This window comes from Equus przewalskii, chromosome X (genome assembly GCF_037783145.1).
Source record: "Equus przewalskii isolate Varuska chromosome X, EquPr2, whole genome shotgun sequence".
NCBI classification, from domain to species: Eukaryota; Metazoa; Chordata; class Mammalia; order Perissodactyla; family Equidae; genus Equus; species Equus przewalskii.
Window position 1 is genome coordinate 29,663,197 of NC_091863.1, and position 20,124 is coordinate 29,683,320.

General features: G+C 34.0%; 1 protein-coding gene across 1 annotated transcript in view; it reads left to right on the top strand.

The window, feature by feature from the left end:
• CFAP47 (cilia and flagella associated protein 47) overlaps positions 1-20,124 on the top strand; it is a 422,907-nt gene that overhangs the window by 388,508 nt on the left and 14,275 nt on the right. The window contains exons 61-62 of the mRNA XM_070603391.1: positions 3,935-4,106; positions 8,128-8,289. Coding sequence (XP_070459492.1) covers positions 3,935-4,106; positions 8,128-8,289 — 334 coding nt within the window. The remainder of the gene's footprint in view (positions 1-3,934; positions 4,107-8,127; positions 8,290-20,124) is intronic.

The window sequence follows — 20,124 nt, forward strand, 5'->3', positions numbered from 1 at the left end:
TGTGAAGTCTGAAGTCAGACAGCTTGGGTTCTTCCTTTCAGTCTCTGTGGGGCCTTGAGAAAATTACTTTACCTCTCTATAAATTCAGTTTCTTCAACTGTAATGTGGAGATAGTAATGGTATCTGCTTCATAGGATATTTCTGAAGATTAAGTGTAAATGCATGGAATTCTTCAAAGTGCCTTGTTCTCAGTGAGTGTTCCATAAGCGTTAGATATTACCGTTATTATCATTTAAAACTCTAGTTGGGTATTCTGTGACAGTGATATATTAGAGGGCCCATCTTCAGTCGCCAACAAATGTGTTTTCAGATGGAAACATAATCCTCTCAATGACATTCAGTGAGTTTTCTCATTAATACGTAAAAGAATATTCTATCAAAAAGAAAGGAGAAAAAAATAGTACCTAAATCTTAGAGTCTGAAATTGATGCTAATTGCTAAAAGCTCAGATAAAATATTTATGGTACAAGAAGTCCTTTTATCTTTTATTTCTGATATCTTGTTTAAAATAAAATGAGTAAGAAGAGCATCAGCTGTGTGGTCACCTTCTTCCTTTAATTTTCATTTTGTAGTTTACTGTACTTGCAGTCATATCAGAGGAACATGTGGTCATTTTAAATTAGTCAAAATGTTTGGTCTATTAAATGACCTTATGAAAGTGAAGTAAAACACATAAATGAAATACTCCTTCAAAAAGATTCACAATTTTATAAAAATAATAGGAGTGTGCGGATGCCCATTCTTCATTATCTGTTCAAAGAAAATAGCTTTAGGTAGTTTATCCAGCATTCTCTATTTTCTTTGAATATCATGTTGCCTTCATGCTGTTTCAGATTTATCTTCAGTACTCCATTCATTCCTTATATTATTATTATGTTCTGTCAAATAAATGTATATGCATATTATCAATGAAGAGGGAACTGCAGAAATTTAGAGAAATCACATGAATAACAATGTTCATTATACTTTGATATTCATTTCTCCATAATTGAGATGTTTTTGCTGGTTTGCTATGAAATATATGTCTTTTCTTTTATTTATTTTTTTTTTGAGGAAGATTAGCCCTGAGCTAACTGCTGCCAATCCTCCTCTTTTTGCTGAGGAAGGCTGGCCCTGGGCCAACATCTGTGCCCATCTTCCTCTACTTTATATGTGGGACACCTACCACAGCATGGCATGCCAAGCGGTGCCATGTCCACACCCGGGATTCGAACTGGCAAAGCCCGGGCCGCCGAGAAGCGGAACGTGTGCACTTAACCGCTGTGCCACTGGGCCGGCCCCTGAAATATATTTCTTACAGATGAAAATGTATATGGCATAATAATACATAATTTCAAAGCATATTTTATAAATAGATTTGTTATAATTCAATACTTTTTGATTATTTATTGTATTTAGTCGTGTTCTCTTTTTAAAAATCACTGATATTCTTCCACATTGAATAAATTTGAGTCATTGTCCTGAGAAAATTCACCCAAGTAACAGGAACCCTTGGCCAACATAGCTCCCGCTTCATAATTTATTGGCACTATGATACAGGCATTAGGTTGAATGATAATTATGCATGAATAATATCTTTATGGGAGACTTACCCCTTTTGTTCAATATAATGACTTTGCTGCCATACTCAAACGATTATTACCATTACTATTTTATGACACTATAGATTAATAAATAGGTATAGATATCTAGATAGATAGATACATGGATAGATATCATATTCTGCAATTTTCTGAAACCTGTTTGATTAAATATTTTGTATATATGTTAAGGGTATGAGTACAGTACTGAAAAACCCCACAGAGATTAGTAAACATTTACATACCTTTTAAAACACAATTGAAGTTAAATGTATATTTATCCTATTAATTTCATGAATTCAAGTGTCTTTTTAAGGATTTTCTATAAAAGGACAGAATTTTCCTCTAATATTGAAAAATTTATTACAGTAGTCCCAATAACTTTGAAATTGTAATGTGTATTATGGGAAACTACATTTATTAAATACTTTTTTTTTAAAAAGTGCAGTTATTCTCTTAAAGTCATGAGCTACGTTTGTCATGAGACATTAATTTTATCTAATAATCAGATGATAATTTACACTGGCCTCACTAATTTAGCTCTTACCATCCTAATCCACATAAAAGTAGTGTATAGATTGTCTTCAAGTTAGGAACATAACAAAAGGCATGTTTCTTACTTGGTACCATGACTTTTCAAATAAAATGCAGAAACTCTAACAGAATAGCTTTAAGACACAATACGCAATGTCAGTTTATCATGATTTTGTCCCACCAGACTCTGTCCCCCTCCCTTCGGTGCTCATATCAATACGTTGGAGTTATAGATGAGGGTGGGAGGGGAGTATGTGTAGTTTGAAAAATAGATTCATGTGGTTGCTATTTGCCTCATCCCCCGCCCCCATCCCCTAGCTGATGATCATATCTCTATTTTGGACCAATGGATCTTCTTATGGTTGGAATTATGACATCGGTAGTCACAGATTCCCCACAGGGAGTCCAATGCTTCTGAAACTTAACTTTAGCGTCTCGTTTCCTATCTTCATTCTGACACAGCCATTCCCATAAAGGCTTCAATGATTAAGCAGAAACAGCTGCAGGTCTCAACTACATACAGTATTTGCTTTAGAAAATATTATGTTATTTGAATGCAAGGGAAATTTCATCTCCCATTAAACACTCTAAAATTCTTAAATGCTATTTCTCTCTATGGATTATAACTTCCTATGGAACATTTCCATGTCCCATTCCCAGAACAAAAAGACACATTATATGTAGACACATTGATTTTGCTACAGCAAAGGATGGTTATTGATAGGAACAACAATTGCCGATTTTGTCAATAGGGTAAAAACCAGCAATTCAGGAGGTCAGAGATTTATTTTTACTTGTGGAAAAAGAAAAAAAGAGATCTTGTAAGGGTGTGGGTCAGTCAGTTATTTTACATTAATAAGGTTTGCTGAATAATCATTAAATGTGACTTGGGCTTGTTACAGCCAAGCTATTTTTCAGAGTTCTATAGCAGAAATTATAATCAATGACTTCTGAAAGGTGGTCTGGTTTCTGTTAGGATTGCTTAGGGAAAGATGGCCATCAGTTCTGTGAATCCAAGGATCACTTTTACCTTTATACACTAGAGACAGACTTTAGAAATTAGCTCAGCTGAGGACCAGGTCAAGCCATGGTTCTCTGACCTCTCTTCCATGATCTTCGTGCAACAAACTTCTTGATTTGGGATTTGGGCTCCCTACATGTACATGAAGAGTAAATATAATAGATGTTTGTGTTTCTCTTCTACATGCCAGTCCTGGTTTTAAGATATTTTTCACATATACCTAACAAAACCCTGATATAACTTTCCTCTGGTAGCCTACTGGTTAAGAAAATATGGTTAAACATATTGTCTATAATACCCCGACTAAAATATGAAGAACTCTTTCTTTTATAAAAATATACCAGAACTTGAAAATTCTACCCTAATATATTGGGATGCTGTTTTAACATTATTTAAACTTAATTCGAATCTTTCTTTATAAATTACAAGTCTATAGGCATTTAATATATTAATTATTTAGAGTATGTCATATTATTTGTATTTTTTAGTAAATATTAATTTCCATTTGGCTAATTCTTGTTTCATAAATCTGAATTTTAAAGATTTAAGGATGGGAGGAATTGTCTTCTGCATTTATTTTTTTATATTCATCCATTTATTTATTTACCTTTTAACAAAAACATACTGAGTGCTATTATATACCTGGTAATGCACTAGGTATTATGAACACAAAGCTAAGTAACATATGCCCTCTCACTCCCTGTAAATACCTGTGCATGATTATTGTTGGCATATAGCTGATGTTCAATCTGTACATATTTAACTAAATTGAAGTATATTTTAATCTTGATTTTCCTAGAATTGTCTGGAAGACGTGAATTTGAATATGAAATTCAATTTGAATCTGAAGTTGATAAGTCTAACTTGGAATCTTGCTTGGCTTTATATTTGATCAAAAAATCTTATAGTATCAGTGCTGAAAAGATAACATTGGTCTTCATTGTGATATTTGCACCAAAGAAACCATTGAGGTAAACCTGCTTTTACCCCTTTTTTCTTTAAACAATGTTACTACTCTTTTAAACCAAATATTATTACTCTTTTAAACTAAATAACGTTGAGTTTTCTTTCCATCTTTCTTTATTTGGATTGTATTACCTCTTCGATGCTGTTGAGGTAAATATTTTGGGCTAGGTTATTTCTAGCTATCAAGCTATGAAAAGTATTCTGATGAGAAAAAATAACCTAAATGGGTAGAAATCTAAGATATCCCTCATGAATTGTGACCTCCCTAAGGTCATTAGGGTATAATACTAACAAAAGAAAGCAGTCTACTTTGTAAAATTTAAAAAAAAATTACTGACTTGATGCCGTATGTTGGCAACATGATATTTCTTGATACTACTTCTCAGAACCAGTTCAAATGATGAAAATGTGTAAGCTATGTTCTGCTTTGCAATTACATCATTACCCTTTTACCACCCAAGACCATAACATTGCACATCCTCGAGTAAGGTTTAAGAGGAACATATTGGAATCTATGAGAATAGTGAGCTTTGAATGTCTGTCCTCTGGGAAACTTCATCCAGTACCTTTATATTTATTTTTGGGGCAACTGATATTTAGCACCTGAAAATACTGTGATATGTCACATCTGAAACATGCCTTTATTTATGTCTTTATGCAAAGATACCAATCAGAACCACAGTATACACAAAGTACAAAATACAGCGTGGCAATGAAAAAACACTTATGCTTTTCATCATTTCTATAGTTTAACTATGTATTTGATGTAGCCAGGCATGTAATTAAAGTGGCTTTGAGTATGTAGTCCAATAACTAAAAGATACAATAGTCATCTTCAGGGAGCAATAATAAAGTCAGGCTGCAGGAAGAAAGTACACTATAAATGTTGACATTACCCTCTTTTATCTTTTCTTTCGTTTTCATAGTTTTCTATGTTTATTAGCATTTTTTCACACTTAGCTTTGTATTGTATTGTTTTAATGATATGGAAGTACTAGCAACAACCAGAAAGGGAAAATGTTAACATTGGTGAATATGAACAGAAGCAGTGTGAATTTATACTCATTCGAAATTTTGTGATTTAGGGCTTCTTGGTAAAGACATGAGAAACTGACTTAGGACAACTTGTATGCATGATTCATAAATTTTTGTGAGTGTTCTGTGATGTTATGATGGAGTTTAATAATTCTGTTTTGTGCATATATGTATATGTTTATTTACTTTTGTCATTTATGTGTATTTGAAGTGGTTTACTGCAAGACACACAGTTAAGTAAGAAAAAACAAAATAAAACCAATAGCTCTAAATATGAAAAAGAATAATAAGAAAATAATTATACCCAAACCATGCTTTACCTTGATAATTAAAATAAGCATCGAATTCAACTCTTCTCTTCTTGGTTGGCAAGGTAAAAAGACAAAATTTTCACGTTTTGCTAAAAAGAAAATATAACATTGTTTCACAATGATAAATACAGGTAATTTTTCACATCTATCTTTTCACAGAATAGTATTGTATATAATAAAAATAATGGTCAGAGCCCTAAATGGTGAATTTACCAAAAGAAAGGGTGTGGATATTATTCCTAAAGGTCTTGACCTTTTCTTTCAATAAAAATCGAGTCCAATACAAAAACTTAAGAGATCAATAGTTAATATTGTCATAAATGAGTCTGATGATTCTAACTTAATACAGGTCTAAACATTTTTTTTTAAAATAGAGAAATGATAGATATAATTTGTCTTAGGGTGTCTTTAGAAATAATGATTATCCTAGCTTGACTTTTTCCTGGAACTTTTCACCTGCTCAAGAGATGAACAGAATGAGAACCTAAAGTTCTATTTCACAGAGTTTGGGAGAGACAACTTGGCATAGGAAATATCATATATGAACACTGTTAGGCATCCACAGTATTGACCATAAAATGGTTCGCTGAGTTATCGCTGAAACTGGGTAGTCTTCCTCGGCTTTGGGACAAACAGGTTGACTCAGTGGCTTCCCACTAACTCAGAGAATTGGTCTGCTGAATGGAACTATTCAACATTGTTCATTTGAACATGTCCGTCCATTTGTTAAAAATCATTTAGCATCTACAAAAGAAACAAAATCCCTGCACTATTGGAGTATATAGTCTAGTGAGAGTAATAGATAAGAGAGAAATGTATAAGTAAACGACAACATTTTAGATTGTTCCAAGAAGGAAATAAATAAGGAGAAATAGAGAGCTATGAAGGATGTACATCACACAAGGTGGACAGTTAGGCTTCTGTGGACAGGAGATTTCTGAACGAATACCTTACAGATGAGAAGAGCTTGGAAGGGTATTTGAAACAGAGGCTGTGGGACCAGGAAATGTTTGGTATGAACAGTGAATAGTAAGGAGGCCAATGTTTCTCTAACACAGTGAGCAAAGGAGAAAGTAAGGTTGGAGAGTTTGGCCAGGATCCCATCACACGGGGTCTTGAGCGTATAAATTTGTCTTTTATGCCAGAAATGATTGGAAATGACTGAAGGATAAATTGGAGGGGGGACTGATTTAGGACAATTTGTGTACAGGATTCATAAAATTCTGTAAGTGCTCTATGATGGTCTGATGTAGTGTAACGATTCTATTTTGTGCATACAGGTACATATTCATTACTTCTGCTGTTTCTTGCTCCAAATGAATTTGAGATGGTTGAAAGGTAGATACAGAATTAGATAAGAAAAACCAAAATAAAACAATAGCTCAAACTTGTGGAAGTCCTCTCCTCCTTGTGGGATGGCAAGAGTAGAAGTGGGAAGACCAGTTACTGAATTAGCGCTCTTGAAACAGTGCTGAGAGGAATACAGTTTCATTTACTAAGACAGGAGAGTGTGAGAGAGGTATAGGTTTAGGGTTTACATTTTGGGTATAAGTTTAAGATGATATATCAGTCACCATGGGCTAATTATCCTGCTTAGTATCCCACTGTTTTAATGCAATATACTTTATTGTTAGCGGCACTCTATTGAAGGAATATTTTTAAAATTTTAGTACCGGTTTTTTGATAGCATAAATAATGAAGCAATGAACATCCTCATACACATCACTTCTTGAAATCTTTGAGGCATATCTCTGGGGGAAATTACTAATAGTGAAATTGCTGATTTAGTGTGTGCAACTTTCAAATTTGGTAAGATATTCTCCAATTGTTCCCCAAATGGTAGAATAACTTTATAGTCATATCTAACAAGGATAGGAGTTCCAGAACTGTTCTCTCTGACAGTTTTAGATAAGAGGATTTTAATTTCTTTGTCCAATCCTGACATGTGATATTGCAACCACACCATCACATGTTTGAGTCATTTCCCCGCTAAGCAAGCAAACAAACAGGTAACCAGTCCTCAACTCCGGCAACTTCCCTGTGGCTCCACTCTTCATAGCCAAATGCTCAGGCAAGCCGTCTCTACTCTCTTTAATTCAACTGCCACTCAGTTATATGTTACCCCGTGAGGTGTTTGTGGTCTTTGTCAAATGCAATTGAATTTCTTAAAAGCTTCAGTTTGTCAGTTTTATGGGGCTTTGCAAGTGTTCACAGAAAATATAATTTTTCTGTGTGAAGAAAGAGTTGAAAAAACTTTCTCACAGTGTCTCATTTTGGGCAGAAAATTCCCATATGGAATACCTATTGGTGTAACACTTGAATCCATTTGCTGAACTCCCCTTAGATTCTTAAATATTCTGATATTCTATGCTGGGTACAGAAAGTTCATGGAGTCAATTTTGCATATGCTACTGGTTCTTAGTAAATAACTAGAGAGTAGATAAGATGTACTACAAAATAATTACCTTATGAGGAGAATAATATAACCTGTGACCTAAAAATTATTCCTGAATGTAGTTAACAGTCATCTACTTTTTTTTTTTAAGAATGAAAAATCCCAGTGTTTTTACTGAAACCACAGGGATTGCTTACATTTTCATCTCAGATATCGATCTACTATCTTATATTCTCTTTGCTAATTTTCCTGTGGTATCCTTTATAATCTCTTTTTCTATTCAAGGTCTCATATTTCACTGAAAATAGAGTGCATAACAGATGGGATCTGGAAGTTTCCCATAACGTTAGTTGCTTCTCAGCCTGATGTGGACGATGTCATTGATATTGAAGGAGTTGGTTTATTTAAGGAATCTACTATTGACTTCAGGCTGACAAGTCAGACAAGGTAATATATCAAGCAAAATTATGTAACTGGTTTTGTGAATGTAATTTATGCTGAACTGAGAAAATTTAAGACAGAAAATTCTATTATGTCATCTTTTGCTGGTTAAGTCAGAGCAGTATTGCTTCTATGAATCAAAGCTTTATATATTTCATAGTTTTTTATTTAAAAATAGGAAAATAGGTTCTACAACATGAAGACCAAAAAATGAGAAGCAAAAGTAAATAGTTATTTATTAAAATTTAGGATAATATTTCTATTTACTTTTCAAAGGATATTTTACTGTATTTTTTCAAAGATAGATGGAATGTCTTTCAGTAAATTTAATGGTGTTGGATTGTCAAGTGGTTTGACTAAACAAAGATGATTGAGTAATCTATGTTGACTCCATTTTCTATATTATTATTCTGCTCAACCATAGATATCTTTGTGATACTTGTAATAACATAGATAACATGATAACAATACTTTTTTCGCTTAACATAATACACTCAAGGTCCATCCATGTACAGTGATGGATGGAAGCTAGACTTTTGGTGGTGAACACAATTTAATTTACACATAAGTCGAAATATAATGATGTACATCTGAAATTTATATAATGTTGTGAATCAATGTGACCTCAATAAGATAAATTTTTGAAAAACGATACTTTTGCCTATCTCACACATAAAGTATATTTTTACAGCTTTTTTGAGGTATAACATACATACCATAAAAGTCACCCATTGTAAGTGTGTATTGCTTTAATTTTTTGAGAATCTATAGAATTTGTAATCATAGCCACATTCCAGGTTTAGAACTTTCCCATCTCCCCCCAAATTTCCCTCAAGCCCCTTTGCAGTCATCCCCTGCACTCTCTCCCAGTCTCAGACAACCAGTGATTTGCTTTCTGTCTCTATAACCTTGCCTTTCTGGATATTGCATATAAATAAAATCACTCAATATATAGTCTTTTTTTAACTTTTTTTTTTTTAGCAATTTTAGGTTTACAACAAAATTGAGAAGAAGGTAGAGAGATTTTTCATACACTTCCTGTCCCCACACATACATAGCCTCTCCCAATATCAACGTTATTCACCAGAATGATAGATTTTTTAACAAGGATGGATCTACATTGACGCATCATAATCACCCAAAGTCCTCAGTTTACCTTAGGGTTCACTCTTAGTGTTGTACCTTCTACGTGTTTGGACAAAAGTATAATGACATATATCCATCATTATAATATCATACAAAGTGTTCTCACTGCCCTAAAATTCCTCCATGCTCTCTCCCTATTCATCTCTCTCCCCACCCCTGGCAACCGCTGATCTTTCTATTGTCTCCATAGTTTTGCCTTTTCCAGAATGTCATATAATTGGAATCATATAGTATGTAGCCTTTCCAGATTGGTTTCTTTTGCTTAGTAATTTACATTTGAGGTTTATCCATGTCTTTTCATGGCTTTATAGTGCATTTCTTTTTAGCATTGAATAATATTCCACTGTCTGTATATACCACAGTTTATTTATCCGTTCACCTACTGAAGAAAATTTTGGTTGCTTCCAAGTTTTGGCAATTATGAATAGAGCTGGTATAAACGACTGGGTGCAGGTGTTAGTGTGGATATGTTTTCAACTCTTTTGGGTAAATACAAAGCAGCGTGATTGCTCGATCCTGTGGTAAGAATATATTTAGTTTTGTAAGAATTTGCAAAACGGTCTTCCAAAGTGGCTGTACCATTTTGCACTCCCACCAACAATGGATGAGAGTTCCTGTTGCCCTACCTCCTTGCCAGCATTTGATGGTGCCAGTGTTCTGGATTTTGGCCATTCTAATAGAAGTGTAGTGGTATCTCATTATAGTTTTAGTTTGCATTTCTCTATGACATGTGATGTCATGTGTCTTTTCAAATGCTTACTTGCCATCTGTATATTTTCTTTGGTGAGGTATCTGATAAGATCTTTGGCCCATTTTTCAATGCGGTTGTTTGTTTTCTTACTATTGAGTTTTAAGAGTTCTTTGTATATATTTGATAACAGTCCTTTATCAGATGTGTATTTTGCAAATGTATTCTCCCAGTCTCTAGCTTCTCTTCTAATTCCCTTGATATTGTCCTTCACAGAGGAGAAGTTTTTAATTTTAATGAAGTCCAGCTAATCACTTATTTCTTTCACGAATTATGTCTTTCCTGTTGTATCTAATAAAGCATCACCATACCCAAGGTCTTCTAGGTTTTCTCTTATATTATCTTCTAGAGGTTTTAAAGTTTTCTGTTTTACATTTAGATTTAGGATCCATTTTGAGTTAATTTTTGTGAAAAGTGTAAGGTCTGTATCTAGATTCATTTTTTTTGCATGTGGATGTCCAGTTGTTCTAGCACCATTTGTTGTTCCATTGTATTGCCTTTGCTCCGTTGACAAAGATTAGTTGATTATATTTACATGGGTCTATTTCTGGGCTCTTTTATGTTCCATTGATTTATTTGTCTATTCTTTCACCAATACCACACTGTCTTAATTACTGTAGCTTTAGAGTAAGTCTTAAAGTCAGGGAGTGTCAGTCTTCCAACTTTGTTGTTCTCCTTCAGTATTGATCTGGCTATTCTGAGTCTTTTGCCTCTCCTTATAAACTTTAGAATCCATTTGTTGATATCCATAAAATAACTACCTGAGATTTTGATTGGGATTGCATAAATCTATAGATCAAATTGGGAAGACTGATATCTTGACAATATTGAGTCTTCCTATCTGTGAACATGAAATATCTCTTCATTTATTTATTTTTTATTTGATTTTGTTCATCAGAGTTTTGTAGTTTCCCTCATATAGATCTTGTACATATTGTTAGATTTATACCTGAGTATTTCATTTTGGGGGTTGCTAATGAAAATGGTCTTACCCTTTTAATTCCAAATTTCATTTGTTCATTGATGGTATATAGGAAAGCAAGTGACTTTTGTATATTAATCTTGTATCCTAAAACCTTGCTATGATCACTTATTAGTTCCAGTTTTACTGTTGACTCTGAGATTATCTACATAGATGATCATGTAATCTGGAAATAAAGACAGATTTATGTCTTCCTTCTCAATCTGTATACCTTTATTTTCTTTTCTTGCCTTATTGCATTACCAAGGTTATCCAGTACAATGTTGAAAATGAATGGTGAGAGGGGACACCCTTGTCTTCTTCCTGATCTTAGGGAAAGTTGTGAGTTTCTCCCCATTAAGTACGATGTTAGCTGTAGGATTTTTGTAGATTGTCTTTATTAGGTTGAGGAAGTTCCCCTCTAGTCCTAGTTTATTAAGAACTTTTATCATTAATGAGTGTTGGATTTTGTCAAATGCTTTTTCTGCCTTTATTTATATGATTGTGTAATTTTTCTTTTTTAGTCTGTTGATGTGCTGGATTACATTAATTGATTTTCAAATGTTGAACCAGTCTTGCATAGCTGGGATAAATCCCATTTGGGCATGGTGTATTAATTCTTTTTATATATTTTTGGATTCAGTTTGCTAATACTTTGTTAAGGATATTTGCATCTATGTTCATGAGAGATATAGGTATTTAGTTTTCTTTTCTTGTAGTATCTTTGCCTGGTTTTGCTATTAGGGTAATGCTAGACTCATAGAATGAGTTAGGAAGTATTTCCTCTGCTTATATCCTCTGAAAGAGATTATAGAGAATTGGTATAATTTCTTCCTTAAATCTTTGGTAGAATTTACTAGTAAACCCATCTGGACCTGCTGCTTTCTTTTGGGGAAGGTTATTAATTATTGATTCAATTTCTTTTATAGATATAGGCCTAGTCAGATCATCTATTTCTTCTTGTGTGAGTTTTGGCAGATTGTGTCTTTCAATGAATTGGTCCATTTCATCCAGGAAATCAAATTTGTTGGCCTAGAATTGTTCATAGTATTCTGTTGTTATCCTTTTAATTTCCATGGGATCTGTAGTGATGTCCCCTCTTTCGTTTCTGATATCAGTAATTAGTGTTCTGTCTCTTTTTTCTTAGTTTGCCTGGCTAGAGGCTTACCAGTTTTATTGATGTTTTCAAAGAACCAGCATATGTATGGTTTCATTGATTTTCTCTGTTGATTTTCTGTTTTCAATTTCATTGATTTCTGCACTAATTCTTGTTGTTTATTTTCTTCTGTTTAATTTGGGTTTAATTTGCTCTTCTTTTTCTAGTTTCCTCAGGTGGAAAGTTAGATTATTGATTTTAAATTTTTCTTCTTTTCTAATATATGCTCTCAGTGCTAGAAATTTCCCTCTAGCATTGTTTTCACTGCATTCCACAAATTTTGGTAAGTTGTGTTTTCCTTTTCATTTTGATCAAAATATTTTTTAATTTCTCTTGAGATTTATTCTCTGACCCATGTGTTATTTAGAAGTGTGTTCTTTAATTTCCACATATTTTTAGTTTTTCAAGTTATCTTTCTGTTATTGATTTCTAGTTAGATTCCACTGTGGTCTGAGAGCAGACATTGTATGATTTCTATTCCTTTAAATTTGTTAAGGTGTGTTTTATGGCCCAGAATGTGGTCTCTCTTGATGAATGTTCCATGTGAGCTTGAGAAAAGTGTGAATTCTGCTGTTGTTGGATGAAGCGGTCTATAGATGTTAATTATATCCGGTTGATTGATGGTATTGCTGAGTTCAACTATGTCTTTACTGATTTTCTGCCCGCTGGATCTATGTATTACTGAGAGACAGGTGCTGAAGTCTCCAACTATGATAGTGGATTTTTCTATTTCTCCTTGCAGTTCTATCAGTTTTTGCCTCATGTAATGATGCTCTGTTGTTAGGGGCATACATGTTAAGAATTGTTATGCCTTCTTAGAGAACTGACCTCTTCATTATTATGTGATGCCCTTCTTTATCGCTGATAACTTTCCTTGCTCTGAAGTCTACTCTGTCTGAAATTCATATAGTTACTCCTGCTTTGTTTTGATTGTGTTAGCATGGTATATTTTTCTCCATTCCTTTACTTTTAATCTATATGTGTCTTTATATTTAAAGTGGGTTTCTTGTAGATAACATATAGTTAGTTCACGTTTTTTGATCCACCCTGACAATTTCTGTCTTTTAATTGGTGTTTTTAGACCATTGACATTCAAAGTGATTATTGATACAGCTGGATTAATATCTTCCATATTCATTCCTATTTTCTATTTGTTGCCCTTGTTCTTTGTACCTATTTTTGTCTTCCATTCTGTATCTGCCTTATGTGGTTTTAATTGAACATTTTATATGATTCATTTTTTCTCCTTTTTTACATATATTTCTTTTTTACTTTTTCTAGTGATTGCCCTAGAGTTTACAATATACGTTTACAAGTAGTGCAAGTCCACTTTCAAATAACACTATACACTTCACAGGTAATGTGAGTACTTTATAATAACAAAACAATCCTAATTCTTTCCTCCCATCCCTTGTTTCACTGCTATAATTTATTTCACTTATTTATAAGTATACATAAGATATATATACACACACACAATATATGTACATAAGCATAAATACTTGAATATATCACTGCTGTTATTATTTGAACAAGCTGTTATCTGTTAGATCAATTAAGAATAAGAAAAATAAAGTTTTTATTTTGCCTTCACTTATTCCTTCTTCCATGCTTTTCCTTTCTTGATGTAGATCCAAGTTTCTGACCTATATTATTTTCCTTCTCTCCATAGAACTCAACCTTTCTTGCAAGGCAGGTCTCCTTGTTACAGATTCTCTCCATTTTTGTTTGTCTGAGAAAGTCTTCATATCTCCTTCACTTCTGAAGGACATTTCTAAAGGGTTTAGAATTCTAGATTGATGGGGTTTTTTTTGTTTATTCTCTAAACTTTAAGTGCTTTACAGGTATACTTTGTTTTACTGTGCTTCACAGATATTGTGTTTTTTATAAATTGAAGGTTTGTGGCAACTCTGCATTGAACAAGTCTATTGGCACTACTTTTCCCATAATGTGACTTTTAAGCAATAAAGTTTTTTTTAATTAGGGCATGTACATCATTTTTTTAGACATAATGCTATTGCACACTCAGTAGACTACAGTATAGTATAAACACAACTTATATGCACTGGGAAATCAAAAAATTTATATGACTCGCTTTATTGTGATATTCACTTAATGGCAGTGGCATGGAACTAAACCTGCAACATTTCCTAGGTATGCCTGTATTCTCTTGCTTGCATGGTTTCTGAGAAGTCAGATGCAGTTTTTGTCTTTGTCCCTCTATATGTAAGATTCTTTTTTCCTCTGGCTTCTTTCAACATTTTTTCTTTATCTTTGATTTTCTGTGATTTGAAAATGATATGCCTAGATGTAGTGGGTTTTTTGGCATTTATCTTGCTTTGTGTTCTCTTAGCTTTCTGCATCTGTGATTTGATGTCTGTCATTAATTTGAGGAAATTCTCAGTCATTATTGTTTCAAATATTTCTTCTGTTCTTTCCTCTCTTCCTTTGCTTTCTGGTATTCCCATTACATCTGTGTTACACCTTTTGTAGTTGTCCCACAGTCCTTGGATATTCTGTTCTGTTTTTTTAAGTCTTTGTTCTCTTTGCTTTTCAGTTTTCAAGGATTCTATTGCTATATCCTCTAGCTCAGAGATTCTTTCCTCAGCTGTGTCCAGTCTACTAATAAGCCCATCAAAGGCAGTCTTCATTTATGTTAGTGTTTTTTATCTTAAGCATGTCTTTTTGGTTCTTTCTTAAGATTTGCATCTCTCTGCTTACATTGCTCATCTGTTCTTGCATGCTGTCTACTTTATCCATTGTCCTTTAGCATATTAATCTCAATTGTTTTAAATTTCCCTTCTAATAATTCCAGCATCCCTGCCATGTTTGTTTCTGATGTTTGCTCTGTCTCTTCAAATTGTGTTTTTTGCCTCTTGGTATGTCTTGCAATTTTTTTCTTGATCACCAGACTTGATATACTGGGTAAAAGAAAACTGGTGTAAATAGGTTTTTAGTAACATGGTGTTGTGGTGTGTGGAGAGACGAAGAGTTCTATAGTCCTATGATTAGTTTTCACTCTTTTAGTGAGCCTCTGCCTCTGGACTGAACTCCATGAGTGTTTCTCATTTTTTCTCCCCTCTTAGGTGGGACAGAATGACTAGATTGGGCTGAAGTTGGGTATTTCCCTTCCTCAGGTCAGTTAGGCTCTGATAGTACCTCAGCAGGTTAGGCTCTGGTTAATTAGTTTCCCCTGAGGGTAGACCTTGTTAGGAAGAACAGAGTGCTCTGGGGTATTTTAAAATGGTTCCCTTCCCCCTTTCACTGCAAGAAGCCCAAAGGAATTTTTCTCTGATATTTACTGTGGGAATATGCTCAAGGTACTGGAGATAAACTTCAGAATATTTTGGGGGCCTCCCTGTGACTGGGTCCTATGGAATTTTTAACTCCCAGACTTGTCAACACTGAGCCTCCAGCAATTCGTCAGTAACGGTTCAGGTTTTCCTACCTTGATATTGGTTCCTGTGGCAGTTTCCACTCATGACTCTGCTCCAGTAAGCCGTGCCTCCCTGTATTTGCCTTTCTGTCTAATCTTGAGATCAGCAGTTTACCCTGCTTCTTCCCCTCTCTTTTGGATCCAAGAGGATTTGTTGATTTTTCAGTCTGTTCAGCTTTTCACTTGTTAGAATGGAGTGGTGACTTCCAAGCTCCTTCCATGTGGATCTGGAAACTGGAATTCCAATATGTAGTCTTTTGCCTGTGACTTCTTACACTATTCATATTTGAAGTTCTGTAGTTTTCATGAATAAGCACCTCTCCGTCTGTTGTATACATTTGCTCAATTTCCAGAATGCTGAAATGGTCATTTTTAACGTGGTCATTGTCCAGCTTTATAGTTGCTTTTGGGGGAGAAGATTTGTTAACCTCACCCAGTCAACTGGAAGTGAATCCTGTACAATATATTTTAAATACACTATAGTTGCATATAAATGTTCCCTGAAATTCTATATGTAAAGTGCTGACTAGGGTCTAATGGTAATTACTCTAACTTTCTTCACTACAGGGTCTGTGTAGGTCAGATCCCTTCTTAATGAGAGTAAGGTTATCTACTGAACACAGAAAGCTAAGCTTTGATGAGTGGAGAAAGAAGGGTTTCCTGTTACTGGGTCATAGTAAGCACATTCCCCACTTATGCTGCACAAGACCTGAGAAGTGGAATATGAGAAGGCAGCACTTAATTTATTGGTTTCCTTCATTTCTAAAACTAATGAGTCGCCTGCCTGTGTTTCATGATGGCTCATGCTAGTCTGTGTATTCACCATAGAAACTAACTTTACAAAGGTACTGGGCATGCATGAATATATTCTATGGACTTAGTTCAAAATGAATGATGGACAGTTAAATGTATAATCCCCTGTAATATTTGGAGTTCTCACATTTGATAGGACTGGGTTTCGCTTAGCCATCTTGAGTCTGTTATAGTCTTATTCAACAACTTCCAAAGATATTTCAAGTTATTAGATATTTTTGTTTACATGTAAGTTGATTTAATGCATTCAAAAAGTTTTTCCGGGCTAGTGAAATAGTTTCAACTGATTGCAACATAACCAATAATTTCCTCAAATGCCATATTGGCAAAAAAAAAGAAAAAAAAGTTGAAAATAAGCCTCCCAAATTGTGTTTTTCATTTATACCCAATGTTGTTACATTTGCTACTCTTAATCATTATACATATTTTATCTCAGTAATATCATCCTAGCTCAGATGGTTTTCACTTCATTTTGAGCTATTGAAATTACCTCATTAGATTCTCTGCCTGTATGTAGTCCCTTTCATTCCATGCCATTTTATACATTGCAGTAAAACCAATCTCCTTAAAATGATGTTATTAACATGTGACTTTCCTTGGCAAGAGCATTTGACAGTTCCCTGTTGCTTACCCAAGGTGGCATCCAAATTATGCAGGCTGTTCACGGTCCTAGCCCACTCTGACCTTCCAGATTTCCTCTCTCTGCTGTCTGAAACAGATCTTATGCTTCAGTCTTAGGAAAAAAAGGCACTGTTCTCAGAGCCTGTCTTGTCCATTACTCCTCACCTGTGTTCATTTTCTTTCTGCTTCTAAAATGCCCTTCTTAACTCCTCTCCAACTTTCTAAATTCTACTCATTGTTCTTCTCATCACAATATAATCTTACTTGACCATTCAAACCTTAAACTCCTATAGCACTGTGTAAACCAATAATTGTTTCTGTTGTTGGTTTTTAGTGCATTTTCCTTATTTTCCTAGTCAGGTTATATATATATAATTCCTTAGTTATTCCTTAGGCAATATATAGAATTTATTTTTTTGAAATTTGTCCTGTGTCCTTTACATTTCCAGTGCTGGACTTTGTTCAGAATTAGTTCTTACCTCTTATTAAATATCTAGTAATGCCTCAACCTTAGAAAAATAATTTAGAATTACTTATTTATTCAACAGAATTTCCAAAGATAAATATTCCAGTTAGGCCAATATGATGCAAGTGTTCACTTAGAAAAATTACTGTTGTGTGGAAGAGAACAAAATGGCACTCTACCTGAATATTAAAATATAAAACCATAATGAAACTTACAATATGGTCATTTATTTTGAAGAATTATGAGATTTTAATATGTTTTTCTCCTGTAAATGATTGAATCAAAGTTAGTATTCAATAAATATTAATTTAGGTGTGAAATCAACTAAGAGGCATGCTGTTTGCTGCAGGCAAATACAAAGAAGATAGAGCTTTATAATTATTATATATCATTAGGGAATAAGCATGTGGAAAGGTGGTGTTTTATTTCGATTATATTTTACTGTATAGAAAGTGAGTTCCACATGCGACCATGTTTTATTCATCTTTGCAAACTCACTACATAGATGCTTGATGAATTATTTCAAACAACAGACATTTTAAACTGAGTCTTGAAGGTTAAGTCACCATTTGTGGGGCAGAGCAAGGAAGGGAGTGAAGGAGTTCCAGGAGGAGGGTATAGTGTTGCAGAGTTCCAGAGGGGCGAGACAATGAGTCCCACTGAAGGAACTGCAAGTAGTTAGAACTGCTGGAGTTTGGAGTGCCATGGGGAGACGGGGAGCAGGTAAGGCTGAATTGGCATCTATTCAGAAGTACCTAACTAGAGGACCATAGGGCTCCTGGTGTCTGTGATTCTATTCGTTTATCATGCCTGAAGGACAGAGCAGAATAATGTGGTGGGTGACCATTTCTGATTTATTAATGCAATGGTTATTGCACACCTACCTGTTCTATTCCTCTGTGCTCATAAGTCTGTTCTGTAGTCAAGAATTAGAGTAAATATTTGATGTCTTTTTTTAGCTCTCATTCTTCAAGAGCATGAGATTCTAGAGCACAACATCAGCATTTGGTAAAGTGTTTTATACCTTATAGGACTTCAATAAATAGTGAATAAATGAATAAATTCATGAAATTAGAATAGAGAGAAACATCTCAAGGATCAACCTAGTCAGCTATTCAGAAATCACAAGCATTAGAAAATTAAATATTAAATAGATATATGGATCATATTAGTATTTATTAACACATACTAGTATTATTAGATTTATGAACACAGTAACACTTATTGTGTATTTTAATTTTCTGTTCCATATAGAGTTTCATTGTCTATACTAGTGTTTACTGAGATATATATATAAAATATCTTATTGTCCTTAATGGAAAATTTAAAATGGCCATTTAAACACTTTCTCAGTAAATGTGATATCTCTAGACATTGCAACTCTTGATGGCAAAATGCATGAATGATCAACTTTCAAAACATATGCTTTGGGGGGAAGCGATTTATCTGGCAGAAATGTAATTTGCTGATAGGAGTTCGATAGGTGTCCAGAGCCCTAATGTTTCCTCGTAAGATGTAATCATTGGGCTTAGTTAAGAAAAAGAAAAGGGAGGAACCATGATGTAAAATTCTCGACTCTTGAGTCCAGAAATATCCTTTACCTTTTTCATAACAATCCAAAGATATTACTGTTTTTCTTCATTAAAGGAAAGGATATAAATATTGCTTTATGTTAAAGCAACAGCTTTGTTAATGGTTTAAAAAAATACTTCCAGTAGGTTTATAGTATATGTGGCAAACAAGAGCTTAAACCACAAGATTGTACTTTGAAGTAATGGATAATATTTAGAGAAGTTTTAATATATGAGTGACACGATTAATAAATTATTTTTGTAGTCATAGGACTAAACTCATTTGGGTCAGGAAATGAGTAAAGCAACTATATTTTTGCAATTCTTCTATAAAATTATCAGGCTAAGTAACAATCTTTTGGAAAACATTTATATCTTCACAGTATGCAGTGGGGGATTGTTGGGGATCTCTTTTTTTTTTTTAAGTGCAATTTACCTAAGTTTATTTATTTATTTATTTTGGGGGGTAGATTATGAAACTTTATTTTTTTTATTGAAGTAACATTGGGTTATAACATTATATAAACTTCAAGTGTATATCATTCTATTTAGATTTCTGTGTAGATTACATCATGTTCACCACCCAAAGACTAATTACCAGCCATCACCATAGACAAGTGCCTACCTGCCCCTTTCGCTCTCCTCCCTCCCCCTTTCCCCTTTGGTAACAACCAATCCAATCTCTGTCTCTATGTGTTTATCTGTTGTTGTTTTTACCTCCTGTTTATGAATGAGATCAAACAGTATTTGACTTTCTCCCTCTGACGTATTTTGCTCAGCATAATACTCTCAAGGTCCATCCATGTTGTCACAAATGGCCAGATTTATCCTTTTTATGGCTGAGTAGTATTCCATTGTTTATATATACCACATCTTCTTTATCCTTTTGTCCCTTGATGGGCACCTAGGTTGCTTCCAAGTCT